Source organism: Thunnus maccoyii, chromosome 12 (genome assembly GCF_910596095.1).
Source record: "Thunnus maccoyii chromosome 12, fThuMac1.1, whole genome shotgun sequence".
NCBI classification, from domain to species: Eukaryota; Metazoa; Chordata; class Actinopteri; order Scombriformes; family Scombridae; genus Thunnus; species Thunnus maccoyii.
In genome coordinates, this window is record NC_056544.1 from 20,270,058 (window position 1) to 20,296,047 (window position 25,990).

The window sequence follows — 25,990 nt, forward strand, 5'->3', positions numbered from 1 at the left end:
AAACCGTACAGATAAACCGCCCTGTAGCATTTGGTTTGAGGCTGTATGTCTAATAAGATAAACAGAAGTCTGTTTTCTTTTCAAGACAATCCATCTTGTAGTAAAGGTACACCTACTTTAGAGAGGTTTCCATTTGTTTTAATATCATCTCCCATAGACCGTTCATTCATTGAGAGGAATGCTTTTCTTGAAGTTAAATCATTTGATTTGCAAAAAGCTCAAGGGGGTTGGGGATTAATGGTGGCCTATTAGAAAACAGCTGTTCAAATGATGGCAACTGATTTCTGCCTGCTTTCATTTTTGGAGCCATTTAACACAAGTGCCCAAAGTGGGGTCCTGGGCCCAAAAAGGGATTCCAGGGTCCCATGCTTCTGAATGACTATTTTGATCAGACATGTCACCTGTAAATGAAGATACCTCTCAACATAAATACATAATCCTTTCTGTAATTGACTTTTTTCACAGCATACATTTGACTTATAACATGAACTGATAATGTGGTGACTCCGTTGCATTCAGGTGAACCATCATGTACGATACCAGGGTCATGAATTCAGAAAAACTAATGGTTAAATTGCAGTGGTGGAGGAAGTATTCAGATCCTTTACTTAAGTAAAAAAATACCAATACAGCAATGTAAAAATACTCCATTACAAGTAAAAGTCCTGCATGAAAAATCCTACTAAAGTAAAAGTACATAAGTATTAACAGCAAAATGTACTTAAAGTATTAAAGTAAAAGTAGTGGTTTGGTCCCTCTGACTGATATATTATTATCTATGACATCATTAGATATTAATACTGAAGCATCAGTCTGTAAGCAGCATGTTACTGTTGTAGCTGCTGGAGGTGGAGCTAGTTTGAACTACTTTATATACAGTTAGCTGGTTTATTCCAGTGGTTCCCAACCCAGGGGTCAGGCCCCTCCAAAGGGTCACCAGATAAATCTGAGGGGTCGTGAGATGATTCATGGGAGAGGAAAGAAGAAAAGACACACAAAGATACACAAATCTGTTTTCAGTTTTTTCTCTAATCTTTGATTTTTGGTGAAATATTGGATCAGTTGAACATTTATTGAAATGAAACCATGTGAGAAGTTTAGAGGGAAAAATCACTATTTGGTGGAGCTGTTAACAACTCATAAACATCTGAAATGTGACCCGACTACACACTGCTTTTTTAGGACAAAACCCAAAAAGGTTAGAAACCACTGGTTTAATCTTTAACAATGTGTTGTTTTTTAAAAGCTTGTTATATTATCAATTGTGTAAAATATTAATCTGAAAAGTAATTAGTAACTATAGATGTGAAATAAGTGGAGTGGAATAAAAAGTACAATATTTCCCTTTGAAATATAGTGAAGTTAAAGTATAAAATAGAATAAAATAGAAATATGCAAGTAAAGTACAAGTCTCTCAAAATTGTACTTGAGTACAGCACTTGAGTAAATGTATTTATTAGTTTCCACCACTGTTTAATTGCACCTGTGCATTTCCTACTTTGACATGTGTGCTGCTGTGAAAAAGGTTTACAGCTGTCAATAAATATCATCCAATAAAGTCGTGCTAAAAGGAATAAATGGAAGTTCGACCATAAACTGGAGTAATGTGACCCTGGGTATTATTACTGACATACTGGCAGCAGCTGTGTGAGTGTGCAGCCACTGCGCGGCTCCCTGTCCCATCAACTTCAGCTCGCTGTTTCCAGCCACACCAGCAGTCAGCCACGGTGGTCCAGGGACGGACACGTCAGGAGGCTTTAGAGGAGTTTCACGGGCAAAGATATGGGGACTCACTGAAGACATACAACATCCCTCATCGGCAGCATCCCGCTGAAGTAACCGAAAGGTAAATCGTAAGCTACTGGATGATTTTAACCCTTCTCACACATAGCTGTTCGCCGCTGCCTGTGATACAAAATGCATATCTCTTGAGTCTACCGTCAGCTAATGTTAGCTAGCCTGTAAGCTAGCTGACGTATTTTAGCCTACGAATGATTCATTTAACTCAGAGACATATAAGCAACCAGATTTGAAATTAATTTAACCGTCTACAAATTAACGTGACGGCTTTTCATTGAAACCGGCGACGTAGCGATAGAGGGGACTCTCGCCTGTTACCGTTTCACCGTTTGCTGTTAACGGTAATGTAAACGCCACGGCTAGCTGAGGGTTAACTAACTGGCTGTAACAGCTCAGCTAGCAGAGACCCATTCATTTATTTCTCGGTCTACTCTTCTCTGCTCCGTCGATTATGGTTTGGAAAAACAAGCATTACGGCCCATAATAATGACAAGTTATGTTTTCGTTTTAGCTTTCTTTTCGTTTCACTGTTATTTCCTCAATTTCAGTTCATGTAGCTTAACGTAAGAGCGGTGGTGGAAAGTAGCTAATTACGTTAGATTTACTCAAGTCTTGTACTTATGTACAATTTTGAGATACTTGTACTTTGAGTAACGTTGAGTAACGTTATTTCCATTTTATGCTAGCTTATACTTCCACTTTACATTTCAGAGGAAAGTATTGTACTTGCTACTCCACTAACTTAGTTACATTTATTTGACAGCATTATTTACTTTTCAGATGAAGATTTTACACGATGGATAATATAACAAGGTTTTAAAATACAACATATTGTTAAAGATTAAACCAGTGGTTTCCAACCTTTTTGGCTTTCATCCTCTTATAAAAAGCAGTGTGTAGTCGGGGTCACATTTCAGATGTTTATGAGGTGTTAACAGCTCCACCAAATAGTCATTTTTCCCTCTAAACTTCTCACATGGTTTCATTTCAATAAATGTTCAGTTGATCAAATATTTCAAAGATTAGAGAAAAAACTGAAAACAGATTTGTGTATCAGAACTTTGTTTTTTCTTCTTTCCTCTCCCATGAATCATCTCACGACCCCTCAGATTTATCTGGTGACCCTTTGGAGGGGCCTGGCCTCTAAGTTGGTAACCACTGGACTAAACTAGCTAACTGTATATAAAGAAGTTCAAACTAGCTCCACCTCCAGCAGCTACAACAGTAACATGCTGCTCTAACACTGATGCTTCAATATTAATAATCTAGTGATGTCATATATAATAATATAACAGTCAGGGATGAAATGAATACTTTTATTTTAATACTTTTAAGTACGTATTGCTGCTAATACATATGTACTTTTACTCAAGTGGGTTTTTTCATGCAGGACTTTTACTTGTAATGGAGTATTTTTACATTGCTGTATTGGTACTTAAGTAAAGGATATAAATACTTCTTTCACCACTGCGTTCGAGCGCTTGTGTAATGGTGACATCCCATTAAGCAAGCACTATGGTATTGTTAGCTTTAACCTCTGGATTAGCATTTTTAGCCTCAACAGCTAAGGCTAACATTAAATGTGTGTGATATGCTTGGATTTGGCTAGCTTGTATTTTGTGTTAATTCACATTTTTGTAGTTCGCTACAGAAGTCTTTGTTGGCAAACATTGCTGCCATCTTACCAAACTAACAAATCACCTTCCTATGTGTGTGGTGTTTCACAATACCAGTAAACTAGTGTTAGAACTTCTTCACTTCAAGTGAGATAAAAACCTTTTTCAGTCCATTTTATGTAAATGTGTAAAGCGAGATAATCCCACACTGATACTGTGTCACTTAATCAGTGACACCTCACAGTCTATCACTAAACTGTTATCCAAGGTAACATTACAGTACTCAGATAAGTTGCCATGACATCACCCTCAACAGTACTGTACATTTTAACTCATCTGAACTCACTTGCCACTTTATTTCATGCAGTAATATAGTGAAATACCACACCCCTCTCATTTTCATCAATCTTCAGTTTTTGTAGAAACTGTGAGAGGTGTTGATTCAATATTGTTTGACCTGCAAGCTAATTGCTTTAGTTTTGGTTTTTACTCAAAACAAAGTGAGTTTGACTCGGATTTGAACTCAGAAATCATGAGCCCATACTTGCTTTTTATAAATTTACTGCAGCAGATGAAGACTGGATAAATAATGGATTTGTTGTACATTTTTAACCTTTTAGAAAAAAAACACACTATAAATAGAACTTTTGGCTTCCTCTTTCTCACAGGGTGTAGCCTCGATCTTACGTGGGCAAATTACTATTAGGTTTTGGCTATTACTGCTATGACTGTCCCCAAATTCAAAGCAAACAGCAATTTTGGCACTTGGCTGAAAATAGGACATGGAATTGAATTATTCATTCAAGAATTCCTATGAAAAAACAGTGTTTTTCTTACACTGCACAATGTGTTAAAACGCCTCTCTTTTCTGTCTGTGCTCATGGTTGTCACGGTTGGTTTTACACACGTGTTAAGTAGGCTCATGTTGGTGCAGTTTGGTGTAATCTAATATTTGAAAGTGTGTAACGTGAACCATTTGTGGTCTGGTTGGCCAGTGCAGTCAGTCAGTACTGATTCTTTTGTCGCCCAGTCAAAGCAAATTGTACATTGGATCTTTCCAGATGTAAACCGTAATTATGTAGTTAGAGTAGGTAGGACCATGATACTCACATGCTTTGTCTTGTCATTTTTAATTGGTACATGCATGGAGTTTTTAAGGTCAAGGACTTTCTTTGTTGATAATTGCTTTGTGTGTTTAGTTACTGCTACTGTTAACTCAGCATATAAGTGGTACTTTTCTTTTTAAAACTCCTAAAATCATCTCTGAAAGTAAACTATTTATATATTTTCCATGGCTCTTGTCAAATCTGTGAACACAGAGCAGATCGTGGGCTGGCTCAGGGGGAGGATGAACCCAACAGCCTTCAGCTCAGTGGGCCTGCATGTTTTCTTTGATAATGTTTACAAAGGGTTTAGCAGATGGGGCACCAGGGATGGAAGAGCCTCATACATTATGTGTATCTTAGGCCTTCACTCAGGAGCTAAACCAGGCATGAGGATGCTGGAAGCCATACCACACAGAACCTCCTGATGACAAAAACATGGTTGAATTTGGACTACAGTCTCATGAGTGTACCCGCTCTATCTGTATTAAGTGCACAAATGGCACTGATGCCTAAAATTTGCACCTGGGCTAATTTTAGTGAGCTGGAGTGATATTTAATGTGAACGAATCCTTGCAGAGGTAATACCCTCTACAGAACTTTCAGCTGTTTAGTTTTGCTTTCACGTGTCCAGGACGTCAAAAAGTTTCAGGGTAATGACCAACAAAAAAATCAATAAGTCCATTGTGCTGAATATCCCATTGGTTGACTCCTGCAGCCAACGAATGTCACAATCTCCCTCCTGTTTTGATTAGTCATGCATAATAACAAGCACACGCAGCAACGATTGTATCGTACATGTGACTGTGTGTGCCAGAACATCACGCCGCAGAGTTTTTTTTTCCCTGAGCTTGCCCTCCTTATCAGGGAAAAAACATTGCCTAGCCCTTCACAGAAATTAGCCATCCCTTATCAGTCATACACCGCCACCTTGAAGGGGCCATCCCATTGGCTGAACCTGTAGTGTTCTGTCAGCTGACTGGATGAGCAGAAATGCACATCCTGCAAAGAATAACCAAGAAGAACACTGACAAAGTTTATGACGGTGTTGCATAATTACCACTGGCGTCATATCACGGTGTACTGCTGTTTACCTCTGGGGAGGTTATTCCAAGGTGATAAGGTGGGGAGTATTTTAGATTGGATCCAGGATGGCAGCCAGACATTATCATCATAATCTGTGGGAGAAAAACATTGGTCCCAGTGGAGTATCCTGAGTTAGGAAAAGTGAGAGCTCGTGCTCCACTAACAGTGATGAAAAGACAAAGATCCTGGGGGGACAGGGAGCATCTGGAAAGCAACACAGAAGACACCACAGACAACAGTGAGCAGGATGACTCTCCGTCTCTGAAGTCCTCCTGGTCCTTGGTGAGTCAGTGTTGACAGGTTTCTTAATTGGTCACAGCTTTGGCCTGAAGCTGGAGGGTCAACTACAGCATTAGTCATCCTGTATTGTTTGGTTTGGTAGGTTTGCCTGGCTCATTGGCTTATTGTTTGACCACAGTGACTCAGGTGGATGATGTGAGTTTAAGAGTTTCACACAATACTGTTTTTTAGGGATTAAAGTTAGACAGTGAAAGAAATTAAATGCTTATTGAGTATCTCAATTTTATAAACAGTTTGGCCAAGAGGCCTGCATCTCCCTGTCAGATGTTGTAATTATTTCATATCCAAAATACCAAGCCTGTCCTCTTTTTAATTTGTAGTTTTTGGTCTGGCAATATAGCTACTTGTGTGTCCTACTTCTGAATTGACACTGAAAGGAGGAAAAGACAATGGGTAGCAGCAGGTAGCAGGTCGGTTGGTTGGTCCTTCACTTTTGGAATCACTTGTTGATCCTTTTGTCTAGCACCATCATCAGGATAAATTTAATTTTGTCCAATACTTACATTTGTTTAGTTTTTTTTTTTGTTTTTTTTTTTGCTTTGTACTGTTTGTTGTTGTGCTGTTGTATGTTTTGATTATGGGGGACTATGGATGCAAATTAGCTTCGAGCCAACTCTGGTGCAGTGCATCTTTAATGTTTAAAACTGCACACTGTCCCAATCAATAAATCAAATCAATTTATGACCTTATACCTGAAAAACTCATTACATTCCCATCAGATGCAGTTGTACTTGTTGTTGATGTTCAGTGCTAGTTAGCAAATGGTAGCATGCTAAAACAGTACACTAAGATGTGAACAGAGTAAACATTACACCTGCTAAACATCAGCATGCTAGCATCATCACTGTGAGCATGTTAGCGTGCTGAGGTGAACTTTTCGGTCAAGAACAACCTCCCAGAGCTGCTAGCATGGCTGTAGATTCTTAGTCTTGTTTATGTTTCAGACCATGTTTGATTTTATTGGTCCCTCAGAGATGATTCCATCTATGTTTTGCAGTTTTATCTCCATGGTTGATATTTGAGTGATTTTATGTGTATCAGTCAACAGTACACTGTAAATAAACCCCCCCATATTTAAGTTTAAAGTAGGTAGGTTTCAGGTATCATCTATGCATTGAACTAAAACATTTGATTGGAAAAACAAGACAACACAAAATGTGGATCTGTTTTCACATTTGCTGTCTATAGGCCCACCAATTTTGTTGTGGACTAAAAATGCAAAATACAAATCCCTACCTAACCTTTTAAATGCTTAAACGTTCTTAGTCAGATTAATAAACTGGTTATTTTCCTGTAGATTATGGTGTGTGATTGTGATTTTTTTTTTTCCATCCAGCTTCAGTTCAAGTGTTGGGTGAAGTTCTTAAAAAGAACTGAGAGCTTCTTGTTGTTGACAGAAGGCCTTCTATGAAATCATCTAAACCATTTTACAGCCCTTTTAGCAGTCATCTCACAATGGTGGCTGTTTGATTTCCATGATATTTGCCTCTCCATGTGTCGATAAATGGTGCGAAATAGTCTCAGTAGCCTGCATATATGAATATTTTTACTACTATCTAATCAATAGCATACTCTTTCGGGGGAAAAAAATATCATGGCAGAGTTTCCCCGCGTACCAAGATGCCACCATTGCACAGATGCCTCTATTCTCTCCCCCTACCCCCCACTGCTCTCATAGCTAGACTCTGAACAAAAGGTCAGTGTGAGATAGGAGCATTTCAGGTTACATAAACCCAATGAAGTCAGAAGGGGTAATGTGTTTACAAACCCCACTAAACTAGACCCTGACCTGAGCAAACCAAAATCATGTTTGCTTAAACAGCAGCAGTTTTGTGAACTCTGTGTCACAGTGCACAAGTGACAGCAAATAATCTAGCTCAGTAAATTCAGTGAAGAGGCCACAGAAAGGCTGGGGAGGTTTGTGTGATTATGTATGATTAGCCTAGGCCTGGCTGTGATTTTCTCTCTGATTCAGCAGCTTTGATAGATTGCTTGTAAAAGAGTTTGTATGTCCCAAGTGACAAAGAAGTGCTTTGAGAAAATGCATAAAATTACAGCCACAGAACTATGGCTTTTTAGTATTGTATTTGATATACTTAGCAGAGGCTTATGAATGTAAACAGGAAGTCAGCTGCCTCCATGGCAGTGGGAACTCTGTGTGAGGTTGTCTCTACTCATTGTTTCAGCCCAGCCGTCAGCTCCCTTCTCAGATGTTGCTCTTGTGGGACAGCGGCCAGTGACATGGGACTAACAGTGGCACTCTGGCAGTCTGTATGCAGGTCAGGAGATAACAGATACCACAGGGCAGCCAGTCAGGCAGTGAGAGGAGAAGAGAGATGAAAGCAAAGGACAAATGAGACAACCCGAGTGACAGGAAAAGGATAGTTAAAAGAAGAGACAACGGTGGATTGGAGTGCAAGGGGGAAAACTTAGGCAATAGAAGTGAAATCAAGTGGAAAAACTTTGAGATTCCACGACTTGTAGGGGCCAAATCTGTCTCCTCTAGTGGACTCTTGCTGAACCCTCATCCTGTCTTTCCTTTAACACAGCTAATCCTTTTGTTTTTGTCCCCCCTCCAGGCGGACACCATGAACTACGTGGGCCAGCTGGCAGGTCAGGTGCTGGTAACGGTCAAAGAACTGTATAAGGGTATTAATCAAGCCACGTTGTCCGGTTGCATCGATGTTGTGGTTGTCCGCCAGAGAGATGGCACCTACCAGTGCTCACCATTCCACGTGCGCTTTGGCAAGCTGGGTGTGCTGCGCTCCAAGGAGAAAGTGGTGGGTTAAAATAATTTATCTTTCTTCTTCTCTCTCCTTTACCTATGTTAACGTCATGTAAATATTTAAACTCTTATGGGCTCAATAAAAACGTCCATGATCTACATTAGGAAATTTTCTTACTGCATATTTGAGAGAAGACTACCTTGTGTTTGCCAACTACGAAACTTGTTTTTCTTTAAAGAGGCAGGCCTTTTTCTTCACAATGTGTACTTTTAATTAATATTTTGAATTCTCATACAGTCTGATCACTCCTCAAGAGAACTTAAACATTAGTTACTTAAAATAATTGACCAGACAACTATGTTTTACGTTACTGAAGTCTTAACTTCAAGGACATACATGGCAATGGTCTGCCTACAGGGGTTTTCACATATTTGTTTGATTGTACCACTTTTCAGGACAGTGCAGGCATGTAGAAAATGCACTTTATTGACATCATTGAGATTGGCAGCCAGATTGATTCCGTGCATTGCTTTGCTCAATGTCAACCAGAGCAGGCGTCCAATCAGTCAGGTCAACTGTAAACACCTGTGTGGGAATGCAAGATCATCTAGAAAAAAATCTTGTGTTTCTGTTTCTCTTTCAAGCAGCTGCACTTTATTTCAGTTCTGATTTCATTAATAAGTTATAAATAGACAGCTTGGGTCATATGTGTGCCTCACTGAACACAAGTTGCCCCATTTACCAGTCTGGTAGGAATTTAATAGAAGCTTGCATTTGTATCAAGATAACCTTATTTTTATGTGAGTTGATCAGTTTATATAAATATAAAATGATATAACATGGTAGTCAGTCAGTAGCCTAACTGGTAATACATGATACATATTATTTTGCCACCACATTGCTCTATTCTTAGAACAGTAATGGTGCGCTATGACTTGAAGAAAGCTTATTTACTTGCTTGTGGACCAGAGGGGGTGATGATTCGTGGGGGATTGACACTGTCTCACCACCTACCCAGAATGCTGATGGGCTTCGGAGGGAGGAATGAATGAGTGGTTCCTATGGCAACAGCTCTACAACTTGAATGTGTGGGAGGGGGAGGAAACGTGAAGAAGAAGAAGGCCTCAGCAAGGGCTGTTGTGTAACAGTTGCATGTGTCCCTGAGATCACTTATCAGATCCCCAAGGGATGCTGCTAAATATATTTATTAGAAATTACTGGAGCAAAAAAAAAATCATTTGATTTTTTGGATTTTTAAAAATACATGTCAGGAACAGAGTGGGAAACTGTAGTTGCCAGCCAAATACTAATTAAATTTTGGCTGTGGCTGGTGTGTCTGTCCCCCTGCACTAGTCACTTTGGATGACAACCAGGAATGTTTTTAAAGTACTTTTTGATTCTAAAAACATTTGGGATAATAACTCAACTGAGCTATGCATAGACAGTTCTTTTCTGCTTTCTTTTACTCCACTTTTTTGTTATTCTAGTCAGAACTGAACATGAGCTTTGAAGCTACTATTCCTTTATTTTGAGCATTGTCCTGCATCTATTGCCACCAGTTTCCAGTAATCCTGTAGACTGTGTAGATTCAGCCACTCCAGTGAATGTAACCTGTCACTAACTGTGAAAGGTTGAAGAGGACCCTCATTTATTCTGGCTCATTATTAATTGGGCATTGAAATTCCCAGCCATCACACACCACACATAAATTCCCCTTAGCAACCCTGAGGGGGTGAAATTAAATCTCGAGGCTGGCTGAGAAACCACATTGGCAGTAAAGGACATCAGCAAAAGGAAAGATACAACATAGCAGATCACGAGAGGGGGGAAAAAAACAGATTATGTTGGTTGCCGTATTGATAATTTGGTTTCAGGTTGTCAGACTGGGCAGTGCACTTGTAAGTCAATGTCTGCCTCCTCCTTACTCATCTGTAGTCACTGCCAGACGTGACCTGGTTTTGCTTTTGAGGTGTCAAGTTTCTGAATAGCCTCAGGTCCACTGGAGGTTCGCCTGGCGGTCATGAATGGCCCTGTTCTATTGGCAGGCTCCACAGAATGCAAGCCCAGAGGACCCATACTCTTATTAGGTTTTGTAAAGCCTTGGGAGAAAGATGGGCTTTATGTAGCTATCGTACAGGCCCTCTATAAAGCTTGTTGGAAGTATAAAAGAAAACCTAATTTGTTTCTAAATTACTTTAAAAAAAGCAAAGTGAGATTCGCACAAATCAATGTATATATGTGCTGATTTGACAGCATATAGGCTATGCAAGCTAGTAAACACCATTTTCAGTGTCCTCCTAATAGCCAGTACTTCACAATTGTTCACATTGGTCCAGAGGTGTCAGCTTGTAATTCTTTTTTCTTTTTTTCTTTTTTTCAGATCGACATCGAAGTGAATGGAGAGCCTGTAGAGCTGCACATGAAACTTGGAGACAATGGCGAGGCCTTTTTTGTCCAGGAGGCTGAGCAGCAGAATGTAAGCATCTAACTGACTACATAGATAGATAAAGACTCTTTTTGGAAAACCATTTAGAAAAATACAATAATTATTCTTATGTTTTTAGATTGATAACCAAAAAATGAAAGCATTTCTCCTTTCTCACTGAAGTTAAGTGAATCAGTATATACAGTATTTTGTGAAATCTATCATAGTTTTTTGAAACATCTTTGTAGGTTTCTAATTTGTTGTAGTATTTGTCAAGCAGAGACTTGCAATCTTAATGATTTATTTGAGGAACATTCTGTACACATATTTGGAAAAATATGTTATACCAGATTCATCATTGTTTGTGTACACAGGATACCAGAAAGACTCTCAGGATCTCAAGATGTTTTTCCCCCTAAAGCAATATTACAGTCATTATAATCCACAGCAATCATGAGGAACAAGTGTAGGGCATGTTTGTGTGTGGGAATAATTACTCTACTGTTAGGCCGTATTCAGACCTAATCAGGTGGTGCGGTGAAAACGTCAGTCCTCCCTTTCATTTGAAAGAGTCAACTTTTGGAGAAACACAACCTGATGTCACGCTGCGGTGGCCAATCATAGCCATTGATCAGACTTAGCAGAGCTGTAAAATCCTTCCATGAGGGAGGTAAAAAATGTTACTTGGAGGAGGGGAGGACATTTGTCTTCATTTGATAACGTTAAAAGTAAAGTTAGACTTTGCTGTCGGCTTCCCAACTCATTTTAAAAAGGATGAGAGAAAAAGAGGGAGAGAGAGAGAGGGAGAGCTGAGAGCACCAGGGAGTGAGAGAGAGCAATGGTGGTCCGAGTGAGCTAGAGAGTGAATGAAGAAAAGGAGTGGTGGTAACAAGAAAGCCGGTGAATCATATCAATAAAACGTTATCTTCTCATTGTTTCACAGCGGTTACGTTCTAGAGCACAAATAAACATGCTCACACCCCCACACACCTCTGCTCAACCCTGCAGTGGTGCATCACATCGCCTGATTTAGTCTGAATGGCCTTATGCACTTGCTACATTTGACAGATGACCTATTGCTCAAGCTTGCTAGAGTCACATTGTGACAGCTCAGCAACAACCCTGTTCTGCTGGACTAGTCATAGATCTAGTCATAGCCTTACTATGCTGAATCTAGTGATATGTATTTGCTGCTTTGTTTTACACTTAAAATGTATCCTGAGCTCTGTGTTTCTGCATTCTTGCCTGGTCTTTTAGCAGATTGTCCCTGCCCACTTGGCCACCTCACCAATCCCCACTGAAAGTCACCTGTTCTGGATCTCAGAGGTGGAGCACAGGGCACCAAAAGATTTGGAAGATGACCCTGCTGACCGAGAGGATCCACCTGAGCCTCCTGCTCCCAGTACCGTGGCTACAAAAAAGAAGAAGAGACGGAAGAAGAAGCACAAAGGAGACCCCCGAAGAGAGGAGCTGACCCCACCCATGTCAGTCACTACTGGTAATGCTATTGCTGCTAACGCACCTGCTGCTACGACTGCTGCTATGTCCAGCACTGGGCAAAATGAGGAGATCTTTGAGATGGACCTGAGCTCTGATGAGGATATTGCAGCACATGTCTCAAGGTAGGTTCAGGGTCAATGCTTGTTTGCTTAACCAAGATCAATTTAAAGGAAGATGAATTAATGAATGTGTATTTCTTGATTCAGGTCACCTTCAGTGACCACAATGCGAGACATTGACCCCAAATTACCTGCAGCCAGGCCCAACCTTGATGGTTATCCGCTGTCAGATGGAGATTGGCGGGCAGATGACAGGTATTATTGATTAGAACATGAGTCCATTTGCGAAGGTGTAAGGTAGACACCTAAATAGACTCCTATTGATCGTTTGCATTTCTTTATCTGTCCCTTTAGTCATGGCTTGTCTCAGGCTTTTTCCCCAAAGAGTGACTCTGAACTGGTGGTGAGGCCCTCAGAGAGTTTGCTCAGAGCTGAGTCCCACATGCAGTGGACCTGGGGAGAATTTCCAGAAACAACCAGGGTGAGCACTTCTCTCCAAGAACACTCATGAGGACATAGTTGTCAGTATACTCTTATCTTACTCTCTTTTTTTCCCCTGATACCCAATATCCAGATCACCAAAAAAGAGAAACCAGAACTACTAAAAACAGTGACCATCACCCCTTCAGAGAGCACTCACTTCCGCGTAATCCTCAGCTCTGAGGCCATGGAGACTGAGAGTGAGATCGAAAAGGAAGACGGCGCCTCCTCAGTGTGTACCATTGTCAAGCCACAGCCACGCACCCCTATCACCACTGTAACACCTGTAAATCCTCTCACATCTGTCAGCACTGCTACTGCTCTGAGTCCTGTAAGCCCCGTAGAGCCTCTGGATGTCCTGCCCTCCAATATGGTGACCTCCACCCCCTCCAACAGCCAACAGAGCGATTCACCCTCTAAAAAGAAAGGTACGTTTGGTGATTGTCAATTGGCTCATTCTGAGGCAAGTCTTGGTTAGCACTAGTGATAATTGTACATTAACTGATAATTCTGTTGTCGAATGCAGGTGTCCCAAAGAGGAGCCAGCATCAGGGTCCTGAGGATATCTACCTTGATGACCTGAATGTACTTGAACCTGATGTTGCTGCACGATATTTTCCTAAGAGGTTAGATTATGAAAGAGGCACCTAATTGCTTGACCTCTTTTAATTAAAAACAGAAAGTCTATTTTAAAACTGAATATAAGTAGGGGAAAAAAAACTCCTCTAAAATAACCTTGAAAGACATAGACCAGTATAATGATGTGTTGTACTCTGTATTCCTTTGTGACATGGTCTGTTTTTGTTGCTCCAGTGAGTCTGAAGCAGCCACTAAGCACTGGATGGAATCGGAGATGCGCTCCGGTTCACAGTCTCCACAGTCGGTGGGAAGTGCAGCAGCTGACAGCGGGACAGAGTGTCTTTCTGATTCAGCTAGCGACCTCCCTGATGTCACTCTTTCTCTGTGTGGAGGCCTCACAGAGAACGCTGAAATATCCAAAGGTACATCAGAATGGCACTCATAAAAAATGTAGCCTAAAGTGCATTTTTATGCAAGATAGAAAGTTAACCCCAATCAGTAGAGACATACTGCTAGAATTCTTTTTTTTGTATAACTGAAAACGCTCCCTACTGAATAAGCTGCATAAGAAGACGCCACTGTTGATAGAGGCTCTTTTCTATTAAAAAAAATCCGTCAGTTCTGTCTGTTTGATGGCAAATGCTTGTTACCACATTTCCCTTTTTTAAGGCCACATGTGCCTCGTTTTTACTAGCGTTGAATCCCAACAGAACTGTTCTCTCTTGTGTCTCAACCACTCTGTCTTCCTCTTTTCATATGTGTTGATAAACGATTAAAAAAAGAACACTATTTTTTAAGTGTTACTTGGAAAACCTCAGCTGCTGCGGGAGCTGTAACAAAAACTTTCCTGACCTTTCCATGTGTCTTAAAGTGAGATGTTATGGCTTACTATGACTGGCCTTTTCATCTGCTGTCTTTAATTAATGTTCTTCTCTCCTTGCAGAAAAGTTCATGGAGCATATCATCACCTATCATGAATTTGCTGAAAATCCAGCAATTATAGATAACCCCAACCTGGTAGTAAAGATAGGAAATAGGTAAGTAAACGTTTTAATTTCACAAGTGAAATGTAAAAAAAAAGACATTTTAAAGGGGATATATTGTAGAAAGGGAGATGTCCATTTCTTTTTTGATTATAAAGCAGGTCTAGGTGCTGTATAAATACTGTGAAAATGTCAAAATGCTCAGTCCTCTGAGAAATGCACACAACCCCTATCAGAAACTGTGCCTTTAAACAAGCCATTTGGACTTCCGTAAGGTTGTGATGTCACAACAATACGCTCAGCATTTCTCCTAACATTGCCTTGGAGGAGCAGCCCGCACCTCTCATGGGATCCCCCGCCCCTCCTGAAAGAAACAAAATATGTTTCTTTATGTTATTTACCTAATTTATGTACACTTATTTCATTTCAGCTCAGTGTGAGGGTCTCCACTGCGTTTTGTTGTCATTTATGGTCATGCTAGTTTCTCTCCTCTGCACTCCGTGTGCTACACAGTCATAACCTGTGGTTGGCCTGGGCATGCGTCACTCAGAAACAGTCAGCCAATCAGAAGAGAGGGGCATAGAGCAGACACATAACAGCCCATTTCAGGCTGAGTGAGACAGAGGGGCTATATCCATGGCTTGTACAGCTGCTTTTTGACCATAAAAACATGCAAATGTTTGTAAATAGACCACAACAATTAAAATATTGAATTTGGAAAGGGGCAGAATATGATCTCTTCAAGTACATGGTCAATATTGGTTCTCAACTGTCTATGTTTTCAGATATTATAACTGGGCACTAGCTGCACCCTTGATTCTCAGTCTACAAGCGTTTCAGAAGAATTTACCAAAGGTAATTGGAATTTTGTTTTTGCATTTTCTTCTATATGTTGCCATTACATGTGGATAAATTGGCATCTGGCTCACTGTTCACTATCTTTGTCTTCTTGTTTATCATAGGCTACAGAGGAGGCCTGGGTGAAGGAGAAAATGCCAAAGAAGTCAGGCCGCTGGTGGTTCTGGCGGAAAAGGGCGGATAGTACAATCAAGCAGGTGTGCACATGTCATGATATGTACAAACATGAGGACACAGCTTGTGCTACAAAATAAACCACCATAATTTTTGTAAAAGTCACAACTATATGTACAGTGTTGCTTTTCTATCTGCTTGCCTGATTGTGTTGCTTGTCTTGGGATTTCTTAATTTTTCCAGTCAGAGACTAAGCTTGAAACAAAGGAGGAGTCTAATTTGGAGGAGGAAGGACCCTCCATATCTCAGGAGAAGCTGGTCTTACCGTAAGTGTTACCAAGTGTTTATTGATCCTGTGTCATGTGGAGTGAATTCAGTGACATACTGAACCCCTGGCATTGCATTGAAAGGAAATCCACAGCTTCATAAATCCACTGTTTCATGATAGCTCTGCACAATCACATTATATTGCCAGACAAAGAATGGAGTCAGCCAACAGTCAGGTGCTTTCCCAGGGTTATAAGGCAGGAGCTCTGAGTATATAAAACACTCACCAAATTTTTAGCACAGTAGTTGTTGACTAATGCTTATCTGATATAGCTTGTTTGTTTTGACGTAATTAAGCTGTTAAGATAAGTTTCAAACAGTGATTCACATGGAGAAAATTATGTTATTGCAACAGCAAGGTCTACTGAGCATAACACAGTTCATAGACAAGGATAATAAAAATACATTTTCTTTGACATGTCCAATTAAATGTAGTTGGCAGTTTTATTACTAAGCAGCTCTTGGTATACATCATGTTAAGTCCCAAAGCCTTACATTTTGATTAAGAAACAAAGGTGGTTTGATAACTGTTGTTGTTTCTCTGTAGGCCTAAAGCAGGAGACTCATCTAGCGATGAAGAGGGCAAGGAGGTTAGTGCTGCATCCTGTCAAGAGAGACTGCAGCCAATTGATGGTCAGCATCACCCCAGCCCACACACTTACAGGAAGTCACTACGCCTCTCTTCTGATCAGATAGTAAGTACATTCTTACATGTTGTCCTTCCTCAAAATCATCTACCCTACTTCTTAGAAAGGAAGCATTAACTCTGTAATAACTTTGTAATATTCCATATTTTATTAACTTGTGCTTTTATTTGACGGTTTAATTTTCAAATGATGATCTGGCTTGGTTTTCATAATGGAAGATTGAACAGTTTCATATTGCAGTGAAGAATATACATTTGGACTTTTACTTGTCAAAGGGTTTATTTATAGCTGGCCAGCTCCCCCTGCTGGCTAGCTATGGATTGCATAGTGTTTGCCCTAATAGTAGTCTGTAGGGGGCTCTGAAGACCTTTACATTTTCATTGTGCTGTGGAAAAACAAATCATACAGTCACTGTTTGAACACATTAGTGAATAAAATTGTGAGACTGTGCTTCCAGATGGCTTCACTGTTTTCTTTGTGTTACCAGGCCAGTCTGAAACTGAAGGAGGGGCCTAATGATGTGACATTTAGCATCACCACACAATACCAGGGCACATGCCGCTGTGAAGGCACCATCTACCTGTGGAACTGGGATGACAGAGTCATTATCTCTGACATTGACGGCACCATCACCAAGTACGTCCCTCTAAGTCACTCACAACCCTTCATAACGCATACAGTGAGGTATTACTGAGCATTCATGCCTCTCTACAGAGCACATACATGTACACATAAATACTGAACAACAATTTCTCGGAGCGAACTGACTTTGTGAGGTGAGGGTAAAACAGTTCTCTGGCGTCTGATACTGTACCGTAAAACAAATCACCCTTATATTGTTCAGGGCTCATTGATTATCCACCAATGCATGGGAACTTTGCTCTTTCAACTGCGTATGATAACAGCTGCTTGTATTATACTGTATTAATAGATAACAAAGACTGATTAGGCATGTATATGAGGAGTAATCTTTTCCTTATACACATCTCTTGTAGAAGCATTCTTCATTTATTATTATTTATCGTTTCATGGATATCTAATTTTAGATCAATAGTCAAATGACGCAAAAGTACCTGAACCACACCAGTCTCAGATCATGATCTGCAAGCCTCCGTATTGCAAGAAAGGGAATAATTCATGTATTAGTGAGACAGCTTCTGTAGCAGTGCAATGTTACAGTCCTGTGTGCCTATAAATAGCGCACATGCTGTGAAATAAGCTTCCTTATATGATGATGAGTATGATCACAGGTGCAGGCCAGCAGGTGAATGAAGTTGTATTAACTTTAACATTGTATAGGTTTGATCATCTACATCTATTAAAGGAAGGAATCTCTGTCTGTATGTCTGTATGTGTGCGTGTCCTTCGCGTATCTCTTTAACCGTTCATCCGATCAACTCCACACTTGGCAGGTGCATTGCTGGGGAACAAACGGAGTGCAGTGTAGAACTTGGTGCAATTTGGACACGCAGCACGATTAATATTAATAAATTTAAACTCTGAATAAACAAGCAATCAACCGCTCCTCTCTGCAGTGATGAGGCGGGGCTTCTGGGCTTCATGATCAGAGCTATACATCCCTGCCATGAGAGAGCGGGGGGGGGCGACTTCTTCATTTGATAAAGTTAAAAGTTAGGCTTTGTTGTGGGTTTCCCGACTCATTTTAAAAAGTGCACGAGCGAGTGACAGAGAGACAGACTGGAAAGCTTTCTATAAGAAAGAGAAAGCCTGTGAATGAGAAATTCACAGTGTTGAAGTCTCTGTCTGTATTAAAACCATTTATTAAATTATTAAATGTATTAAACCTGTATCATTTTAATTGATACGTTTGTCAATTTATACATATATATGTGGTTCTCGAGAAATAATAAGCAATTGCCAACAGGCACATTTTGAACGAGCATTGCACTAGAGTAGAGTTAAATGACAGAAAACAAGGAGGATGATAAATGAGTTTTAGAGATCATTTCATTTCCCTTTACATGGATATTTTCTGAGCAGCTTCATTGCCATGTTCAAATCTTTCTCAAATAGCAGATGATAATGAAGTCCATAATCTTGTTCTATTTATGTTAAGCTTTTTAATTAGCTCCATCTCTTTTGACACAAAATTAATGTCTGCTGCTTTCTTTACGCCCACTCTGTGAGGCTCAAAGGTGGTCAACATCAAACAGGTCCAGATTGACTTGAGCTTATTATCTCTGTGACCCTGTAGTCCAACCTATGACATGTGGCTTTCTTTGAGTAACAGGGCGAAGAGCATGGGGGCTATAATGAGCCCATTTACATTTCAGTCTGTAAGCACACACAGCCATAAGCTCAGGTTGAGACAGTGCCTCCCCCATGGGCCTGTAATCCTCATTAGCGGAGAACAGTCCATAATATTCTCTATTTATGATGAAATGATAAAGTAGTTATGGTGCTTTATGTGACCTCCTTTGATCAGCCTGTACTACCGATCTTCCATGTTTTCTTTCACGCACTTTCTTTCTCACGCTCTCACATTGTACATCTGTTACGTTTTTGGAGCCTGGTTCTTAGTAATGTAACTGACAGATGGGGGAATTCCTCTCTTTATGTCAGTAATATTTACATGTATTTGTTTAATATTTTAGGTCAGATGTGTTTGGACAGATCTTGCCACAGCTGGGGAAGGACTGGACCCACCAGGGCATTGCCAAACTCTACCACTCAGTAGCTGAGTAAGTGCAGGACGACACTGATTAATTACAGAGGAAAGATGAATGGTCAGTCAGTGGTTTGCACTGTCTGGGTTTGATTTTCCAATTTCCCACTGCAGAGTTGATATTTTTGCCCAGTGTTTGTGTGGGTTGCTTTGAGGTGGATGACTCAGTAAGTTTAACTATAATCAAGTAAAAAATTATGAAACTCCTATGTCATTATTTCACCACTATCGTCATTGTATTTTCTTCCAGGGGTTTAAAAACTTAATGTTAAATCTGCAGTGAAAATCTGAACTTGTCTTCACTTCTTTAGTCACGCAGAGAATAGAAAATTTAATACACACAGTAGGAAATAGGCTCTAGTGAGCATGGGTAATAATGGTTCCTAATGATCTCTCCTCAGTAAAAGATTCATTGAATCGGTATGATTTCTGCACATTATGAAAGTAACCAATATAGCTGATATAATTAAAGTGCTATTCTTAGTAGCTGCTAATGATGGTCATGATATTAAACTCTATTTGAACAAGTGTTAATGAGCACTGCTCTCCTCGTTCGGCAGGAATGGCTACAAGTTCTTGTACTGCTCAGCGCGGGCTATTGGCATGGCGGACATGACAAGGGGTTACCTGCAGTGGGTCAACGATGGAGGCACCATCCTGCCCCGGGGACCTCTCATGCTGTCTCCCAGCAGCCTCTTCTCTGCCTTCCACAGGTACAAGGAGTATACACAGTTTCAGTGTCTTAAAACCAAATACCAGAGTCATCGCATAAATTCAATACTCAGTATCCCTAAATCCTGTTTTTGTCTTCCTTCAAACTTAAATCCTTTTTATCTTAATTTCACATGAAATATGTCCAGGTGTCTCAAAATCCTCCTCTCTCTTCAAAACCTCATTCATTATTATGAACATTTTATATGATGAGGTTGTTACGGCTACAGAAAACTCATGTAAATAACTCAAATAAATAGATGTTGGTTGCCCTGCCATCAGCTCCTAGAAATATACCCATATTTTTTATCATTAATTCTAATGTGTCACCTCTTGATGTGTGATTGACAGGTAATTAGCTACAGTAGGTGGACTTGAGAGAATGGCAACTTGTCAGTTTCTGTGTAGTGTTATTATAGGAGAGAGCTGTCTTTTTTTTCAGCTTATTCCAAGTGAGTTTACACTGAGCATTTTAAAAATCAATGAAAAAATATTGATCTCAGTAAACAAGATTTTAGATGTTTCCATTGTTTGCATTTCCGGAGCTCAGCAAATGTTTTCCAAATAAACTGTGAAATGGCAGTGATATCAACATCAAGTTAATTAAACAGCTGTAACACTGCACACATATTGTTTCAGCCGTAGCTTGGGGTGGACATTAATGTCAATGGCTTGTTGGTATCACTAAAGTATTATACCATCTCTTTTCCTCTAAATAGGCAGACACACACACACAGAAAACAGGCTTTGTAATGCCACATATTCATGAAACATAGTTAAAGCCTCAGTTTTATTCATGCTCTGTCTACTTTTGGCACAAATAAATAAACTTTCCATCCAGTTACCTGCTCTGCTGTTTAATTATACAGGGTGGCAGTGGGCTTTTTCTGTTACTGTCACTGCTGAACATCACAGTTAACATGTAACCATAGCAACCTGCACAGTTTTTTTTTTTGTGTGATCTCTTTAGAGAACTGAAACCTCCATCCAGAATATTCAAATTTCCTGTAACTTAATCCAAGATTCAGAGAAATTGAACAAGTATTTAAGTTAACTCTCCATAGTTTGACCCACGGTAAGGACACACATGTGTTGCTCTAATCAAACTGTCTTTGCTTCAGGGAAGTCATCGAGAAGAAACCGGAGATCTTCAAGATTGAATGCCTTACTGACATCAAGAATCTGTTCCAGCATAACAAGCAGCCATTCTACGCCGCTTTTGGGAATAGAACTAATGTGAGTTAATGGATTTTTGAAGATGTCAGACTTCCAGACATTAAAGAGGCCGCTTTTACATGTCAGAGAGCTGCTTTTTCCAGAAGCCGATGTAGTCATGATGTATCGTAAGATCAACGTGACACTTTGGCTATCAATTAGCAGACAAAAACATATGAAATCAGTATTGGGCTGAACCTGAGCTGAGGTCACTGGCGGAATATGATCCCATGTGACTTCATCCGTGGAAGGGGAGCTCAAGCTGGGCACAGTGTCCCGTCTTCAGCTGCATAAACACCAACACCCAGATGAAGTATTGGGACAGCCATCTAACAACCTTTTGTCTGTCTGTGACGCTAGCCAGAGAAAACAAAAAAAATAAAATAACACACACAAACAGTCTTGCGCTTGATCACCAAAACATTCACTCTCGAAATATTACCATTACGTGCATTAGGTGGAACACAAACAGGAAATTTGTGGTTAATGTTATTAACGTGCTTATGCCGGATTGTATCAGTGTGTATTATGCATGAGAACTACTTTCTGAAAATTACATAATCAAGTGTGTTCTCTTCTCAGATGTGTTTAAAAGGCTCAGTCAGTTTTTAATATATAAATTACGGGTATATTAACATACTATATGTAAGAAGAAAAATCAGCATTTGGTGTGTTTTAACAAATTATATTTAAAAATATAAGCTTGTTTTGTGCTTATTAACATATTATAGAAAAATATTGACTGTTAATGTCTCTCTGTACAGGATGTGTTTGCCTATAAGGAGGTGGGAGTTCCAGTGTGCAGGATCTTCACAGTCAACCCCAAGGGAGAGCTGATCCAGGAGCAGACAAAGGGCAACAAGTCCTCGTGAGTACATTCACTTACTGGTCCTATCTGTTTCACTGTAAAGAACAAGACATTGATACCATCAGAATTACTGACAAACCCACAGAGAATTATCCCCTGACGCAGCAGTTCCCCTTAGCTCTATGAGGCGATTAAGCATCTTTCGGGTCATTGTTTTGGTTTTACCGAACTGTTTTGATTCACTCTCACCGCTCTCATCCACCCTGTTTCAAGCCAGAGGCAGCAACAAAGCTAAAAGCTGATAAACCCACTATACACTTCCTGCTCAACATCAAAGGGCGGACAGTTTGCAACTAGCTGTTGAACATAGTAGAGCGTTTAGCCGCTAATGAGCCAGATATTTCCCTCAGGAGATGACGGAGACCAAACCAGCTTCGAGGAGAGTGAATATTGGACTGAAACAAGACTTCTAACGAAAGCCAATGTTACTGCATGTCTGCTGGATGTATAAATAGGCAACTCTTTGCTAACACATTCACCATAATAACTTTGTGAGGTCACAATACTGTATGTCAGTATTGTGTTTGCACAGCTTGTTGTGCTGCCCCCAAGAGGCTAAAAAATCAGTAAATGCGGCTTTAAGTTTTACTTTCTGTATTTAGGCATTTCAATTTAAACTTGGACATCTTGCAACCTTTTTAAGAATTTGATTTTGTCCATGCTTGATCACTTACTAGCTACAAATAACTGCCATGTTTTGGTGTTTTAACTGTTAGTGCTCGCTGTTCTCTGACTCTCTGTCTTCACTTCTTTATCTCTCATTCTGTCTTTCTGTCCCTGTCTTTTCCTCCATAGTTACGGCAGGCTTAGTGAGCTGGTGGAGCATGTGTTCCCTCTTTTGAGCAAAGAGCAGAATGAGGCCTTTGTCATGCCAGAGTACAGCTCTTTCTGTTATTGGAGACAGCCCATACCAGACATCAACCCTGATGAACTGCTGTAATCCAGCACACATGGACACTCAGGTATACATATGCATGTATACACACATGGAGCGGGCACTTGAATGCATCTGCAAAGAAACACATGGACTGGAACCCCATCTTCCCTCTGTAATACTCCCAACCGATGCAAACACAGAAACTCACACGGCTCTACAAAAGTAACAGGAATGTGAGCATAAACACAGAAAAAGCTAGTAAACTGTAATTTTAGATGAGTGGATGTTTTCTCCAGAACAGTAAATCCTGGTGAATAATCCCTGGGAGACAAAAGACTAATCACCACCTAAACTATTGGCCCAGCAGACACTCTTTAGTCCCCACCACTGTACAGGGATAAAGATCTTTTTCTCTCTCTAACTTCTAGCAAAGAGGATGGTCTGCATTTACCATCAGGAGAGCGACTGAAGCCCCACGCGAGGCATTAGCCTTTAGCACTATACTCTGAGCTCTTAGCCAGAATGCACTAAAACTGGGCAGAAGGAAAAGACATCGTTTTCAGGAGTAAGGACGTTTTCTGAACATCCTTAACAAATGAAGTGTTCAAAGCTGAAAAGACACACTGTTCATTAAAACAAGACAGGCACTAGTCATGTGCCGAATATATTTTGCTGTGGATGCTAAGTTTGCCTAAATTTGGTAGCCAGTCTTTAATCGGAGGCTTTATTCTGTTCTAACAAAATAAATAAAAATCGTGATAGTGGCTGCCAAATAGTGACTATAAACTTTCTAGGATCCTGCTGTAGGAAAGGGTGTTTTCAGTTTTTTATGTGTACTCACTGTGGTGACGAGTTCACTGCTGGTGGAGGCGCGAACATATTTCCGATGGTCACTTTCTCCCTGTAGTTAATATCATACTGAATGAGTCATGTTTGGTATTTAATATTCAAGGTCATGCCTGGGATTTACTTTCGCCAACAAGTATGTGATGATGCACAGTTAGGTTTGACTTTAAAAAAAACAAAAAAAAAACAAAACAAGAAAATGAAGCAGCTTCATGCTATATTGTCTCGCTGTTATTTTAATATGTTTATTCTGTTATTCAAGCTTTGGCGAATCAAGTGTGTTTTGTTAACAATGCAGTCATTATTTATGATAATTGATATGTTAAATTATTGATTTCTATCGTGATGCCTTTGCTTGTCTGAAAATGTAATTTATCACCAATGAAATGTGGAAATACTTCAAATCGGTATTTTGTATGCTTGGTCACAGGTTAACATGCACTTAACAGTAACTGCTAAGCCTTGTACGATTTTTTTTTTTTTTTTTTTCACACCGATCTATATTCCTTGCTTTACACATTCCTGAACCTCAGACTCCACAGCTTTAGTATTAAAATATGTGTAAATGTCAAAGATAATGCTTGAGTTGGAACAGTGGAGATAAGCAGATCTGAGAAGAGCTTAAAATGAAGAATTTTGGTTTGCGAAGTCCTCTGTACGGCTACGTATGTGTGTGTATGTGTGTGTGCACAAGCGCGTGTGCGTGTGTGTGTGTGTGTGTGTGCATACATAATCACTGAGTGCTGCTGCTGTTGTGGTGAAAGGATCTTGCACCCTTTGCTCATGTTCCCTCAGTGGCTTTACCAAGACTTATCCAACGCACTTTGTCTAAGCTGCACTCGGAAGACGCAGGCTTTACACCTCAGCACACCTCTCGCCCACATGCACTTCATTTCAAGGTCTTTGTCGACGGAAGACCGGAGTATGCAATTGAATGCAGGATGAAAAGTTCTAGTTTTACCTCTTTGTTGTGTGAGTGACACCGCAGACGAATCAATGTAGGTGTTTGTTGGTTGCAAGGCAAAATGTGGGGATTAAAAACAAAATCATGTTTATTTAGGGATATGAAGTTAGCATCAGAGCTAGCCCTTAGCCTCTGTGTGTTTGTGCACGCATGTGGTGTGTGTGTGCGTGTGTGTGTGTGTGTGTGTGTATATGAGGGACAGAAAAAAGACTGAAACCATGCCTCATGACCTGAGGAAGAGCCATTGGGTCTTGTTTTGAGATAAACAGGAAATACTTGACTGTTTGCAGGAAGCTTTTTGAAGTGCTTCACCGGCATTACAGCATGTGTGTTGTGAGCAGATGTGCCACTCCACTGACACGGATCAGACCTCCAGCACAAGTGTAACAGTAACATGGTAGTATGTGCTAGGGAGGACTTAAAAAACCAGGTGAGACTTGACGGACAAAAAGCACAATTTACGATGACAGCTGTATCCAGATTGTCACTTATAGTCGTCATTATTTCGCCGAAGTGTTTCCGCGTTCACTCTGTAGCTCAGATTTTTTTGTAATGACTAAAATGCGTGTTTTGCTTTGATTCGTTTGCTTGTTCTCTAAGACGTTTGGTGAAGTCAAATAGATATATCTTCTAATTAACTAAATGAATTCCATTCTTTCTATGAAAGTAAAGCATCTTGTGTGGAAAGATCACACTTCATCCTCTATGATCGTGGGATATGTGGTATATAATATTGTTTGTTCTCATTCAACTGCTGTGGAAAATGATCCAGTTTATGTGCTGATCATCACATTCTTCTGTCTTTGATGCCTTTTTGTTTTATTATTTCTCTTATAAAGTGTATGACCTTTTGTGGGATTGTGTTTGTTTTGTTCTGTTTGGAGGTTAATGCTTGCTATGTGATTGTGTCTGACCAACAGAAATACTTTAAGTGTATGCTGTGTTGATTTGTATAGAAATGTGGTTTAAAGTATGTTTAAAGAACAAAATCCAATGTAAGAAGAAAAAAAAAATACAGGCCTAATGAAGCTAACAAAGTGTGGCTTGTGGTCATATTTGTATGAAATAAAGTTTCTAACTGAATACATACTGTGTGTGCTACACTTTTCTGAGTAGGAGTCAAAAAGTTCAACAGTAACCACAGGCTAGTTCAGTAACTTTTAGCCTATTGCTTATTTTTAAGTACATGAAAGAGATTACTGCAGTTAAAATCCCTCAGG

The 25,990-nt window shown here is 40.0% G+C and overlaps 1 protein-coding gene across 3 annotated transcripts; it reads left to right on the forward strand.

Annotated features, from left to right (window-relative positions):
• The first annotated feature begins 1,418 nt into the window (after positions 1-1,418).
• lpin2 (lipin 2) lies at positions 1,419-25,853 on the forward strand. 3 transcript variants are annotated; one of them, XM_042428824.1, is made up of 20 exons: positions 1,419-1,846; positions 8,485-8,685; positions 11,012-11,107; positions 12,314-12,678; positions 12,763-12,870; positions 12,970-13,096; positions 13,190-13,523; positions 13,622-13,721; positions 13,909-14,096; positions 14,618-14,711; positions 15,443-15,512; positions 15,620-15,712; positions 15,873-15,955; positions 16,504-16,651; positions 17,091-17,239; positions 19,219-19,305; positions 19,850-20,002; positions 21,122-21,236; positions 21,980-22,083; positions 22,879-25,853. In XM_042428824.1, the coding sequence occupies exons 2-20, from the start codon at positions 8,494-8,496 to the stop codon at positions 23,021-23,023; spliced, it is 2,751 nt and encodes a 916-aa protein (XP_042284758.1). In that variant the 5' UTR covers positions 1,419-1,846; positions 8,485-8,493; the 3' UTR covers positions 23,024-25,853. The 3 variants fall into 3 exon arrangements, with proteins under 3 accessions (XP_042284758.1, XP_042284756.1, XP_042284757.1); XM_042428822.1 differs by lacking the exon at positions 1,419-1,846 and adding an exon at positions 3,423-5,887; XM_042428823.1 differs by lacking the exon at positions 1,419-1,846 and adding an exon at positions 3,423-5,887 and having other exon boundaries at positions 12,317-12,678.
• Positions 25,854-25,990: the final 137 nt, after the last annotated feature.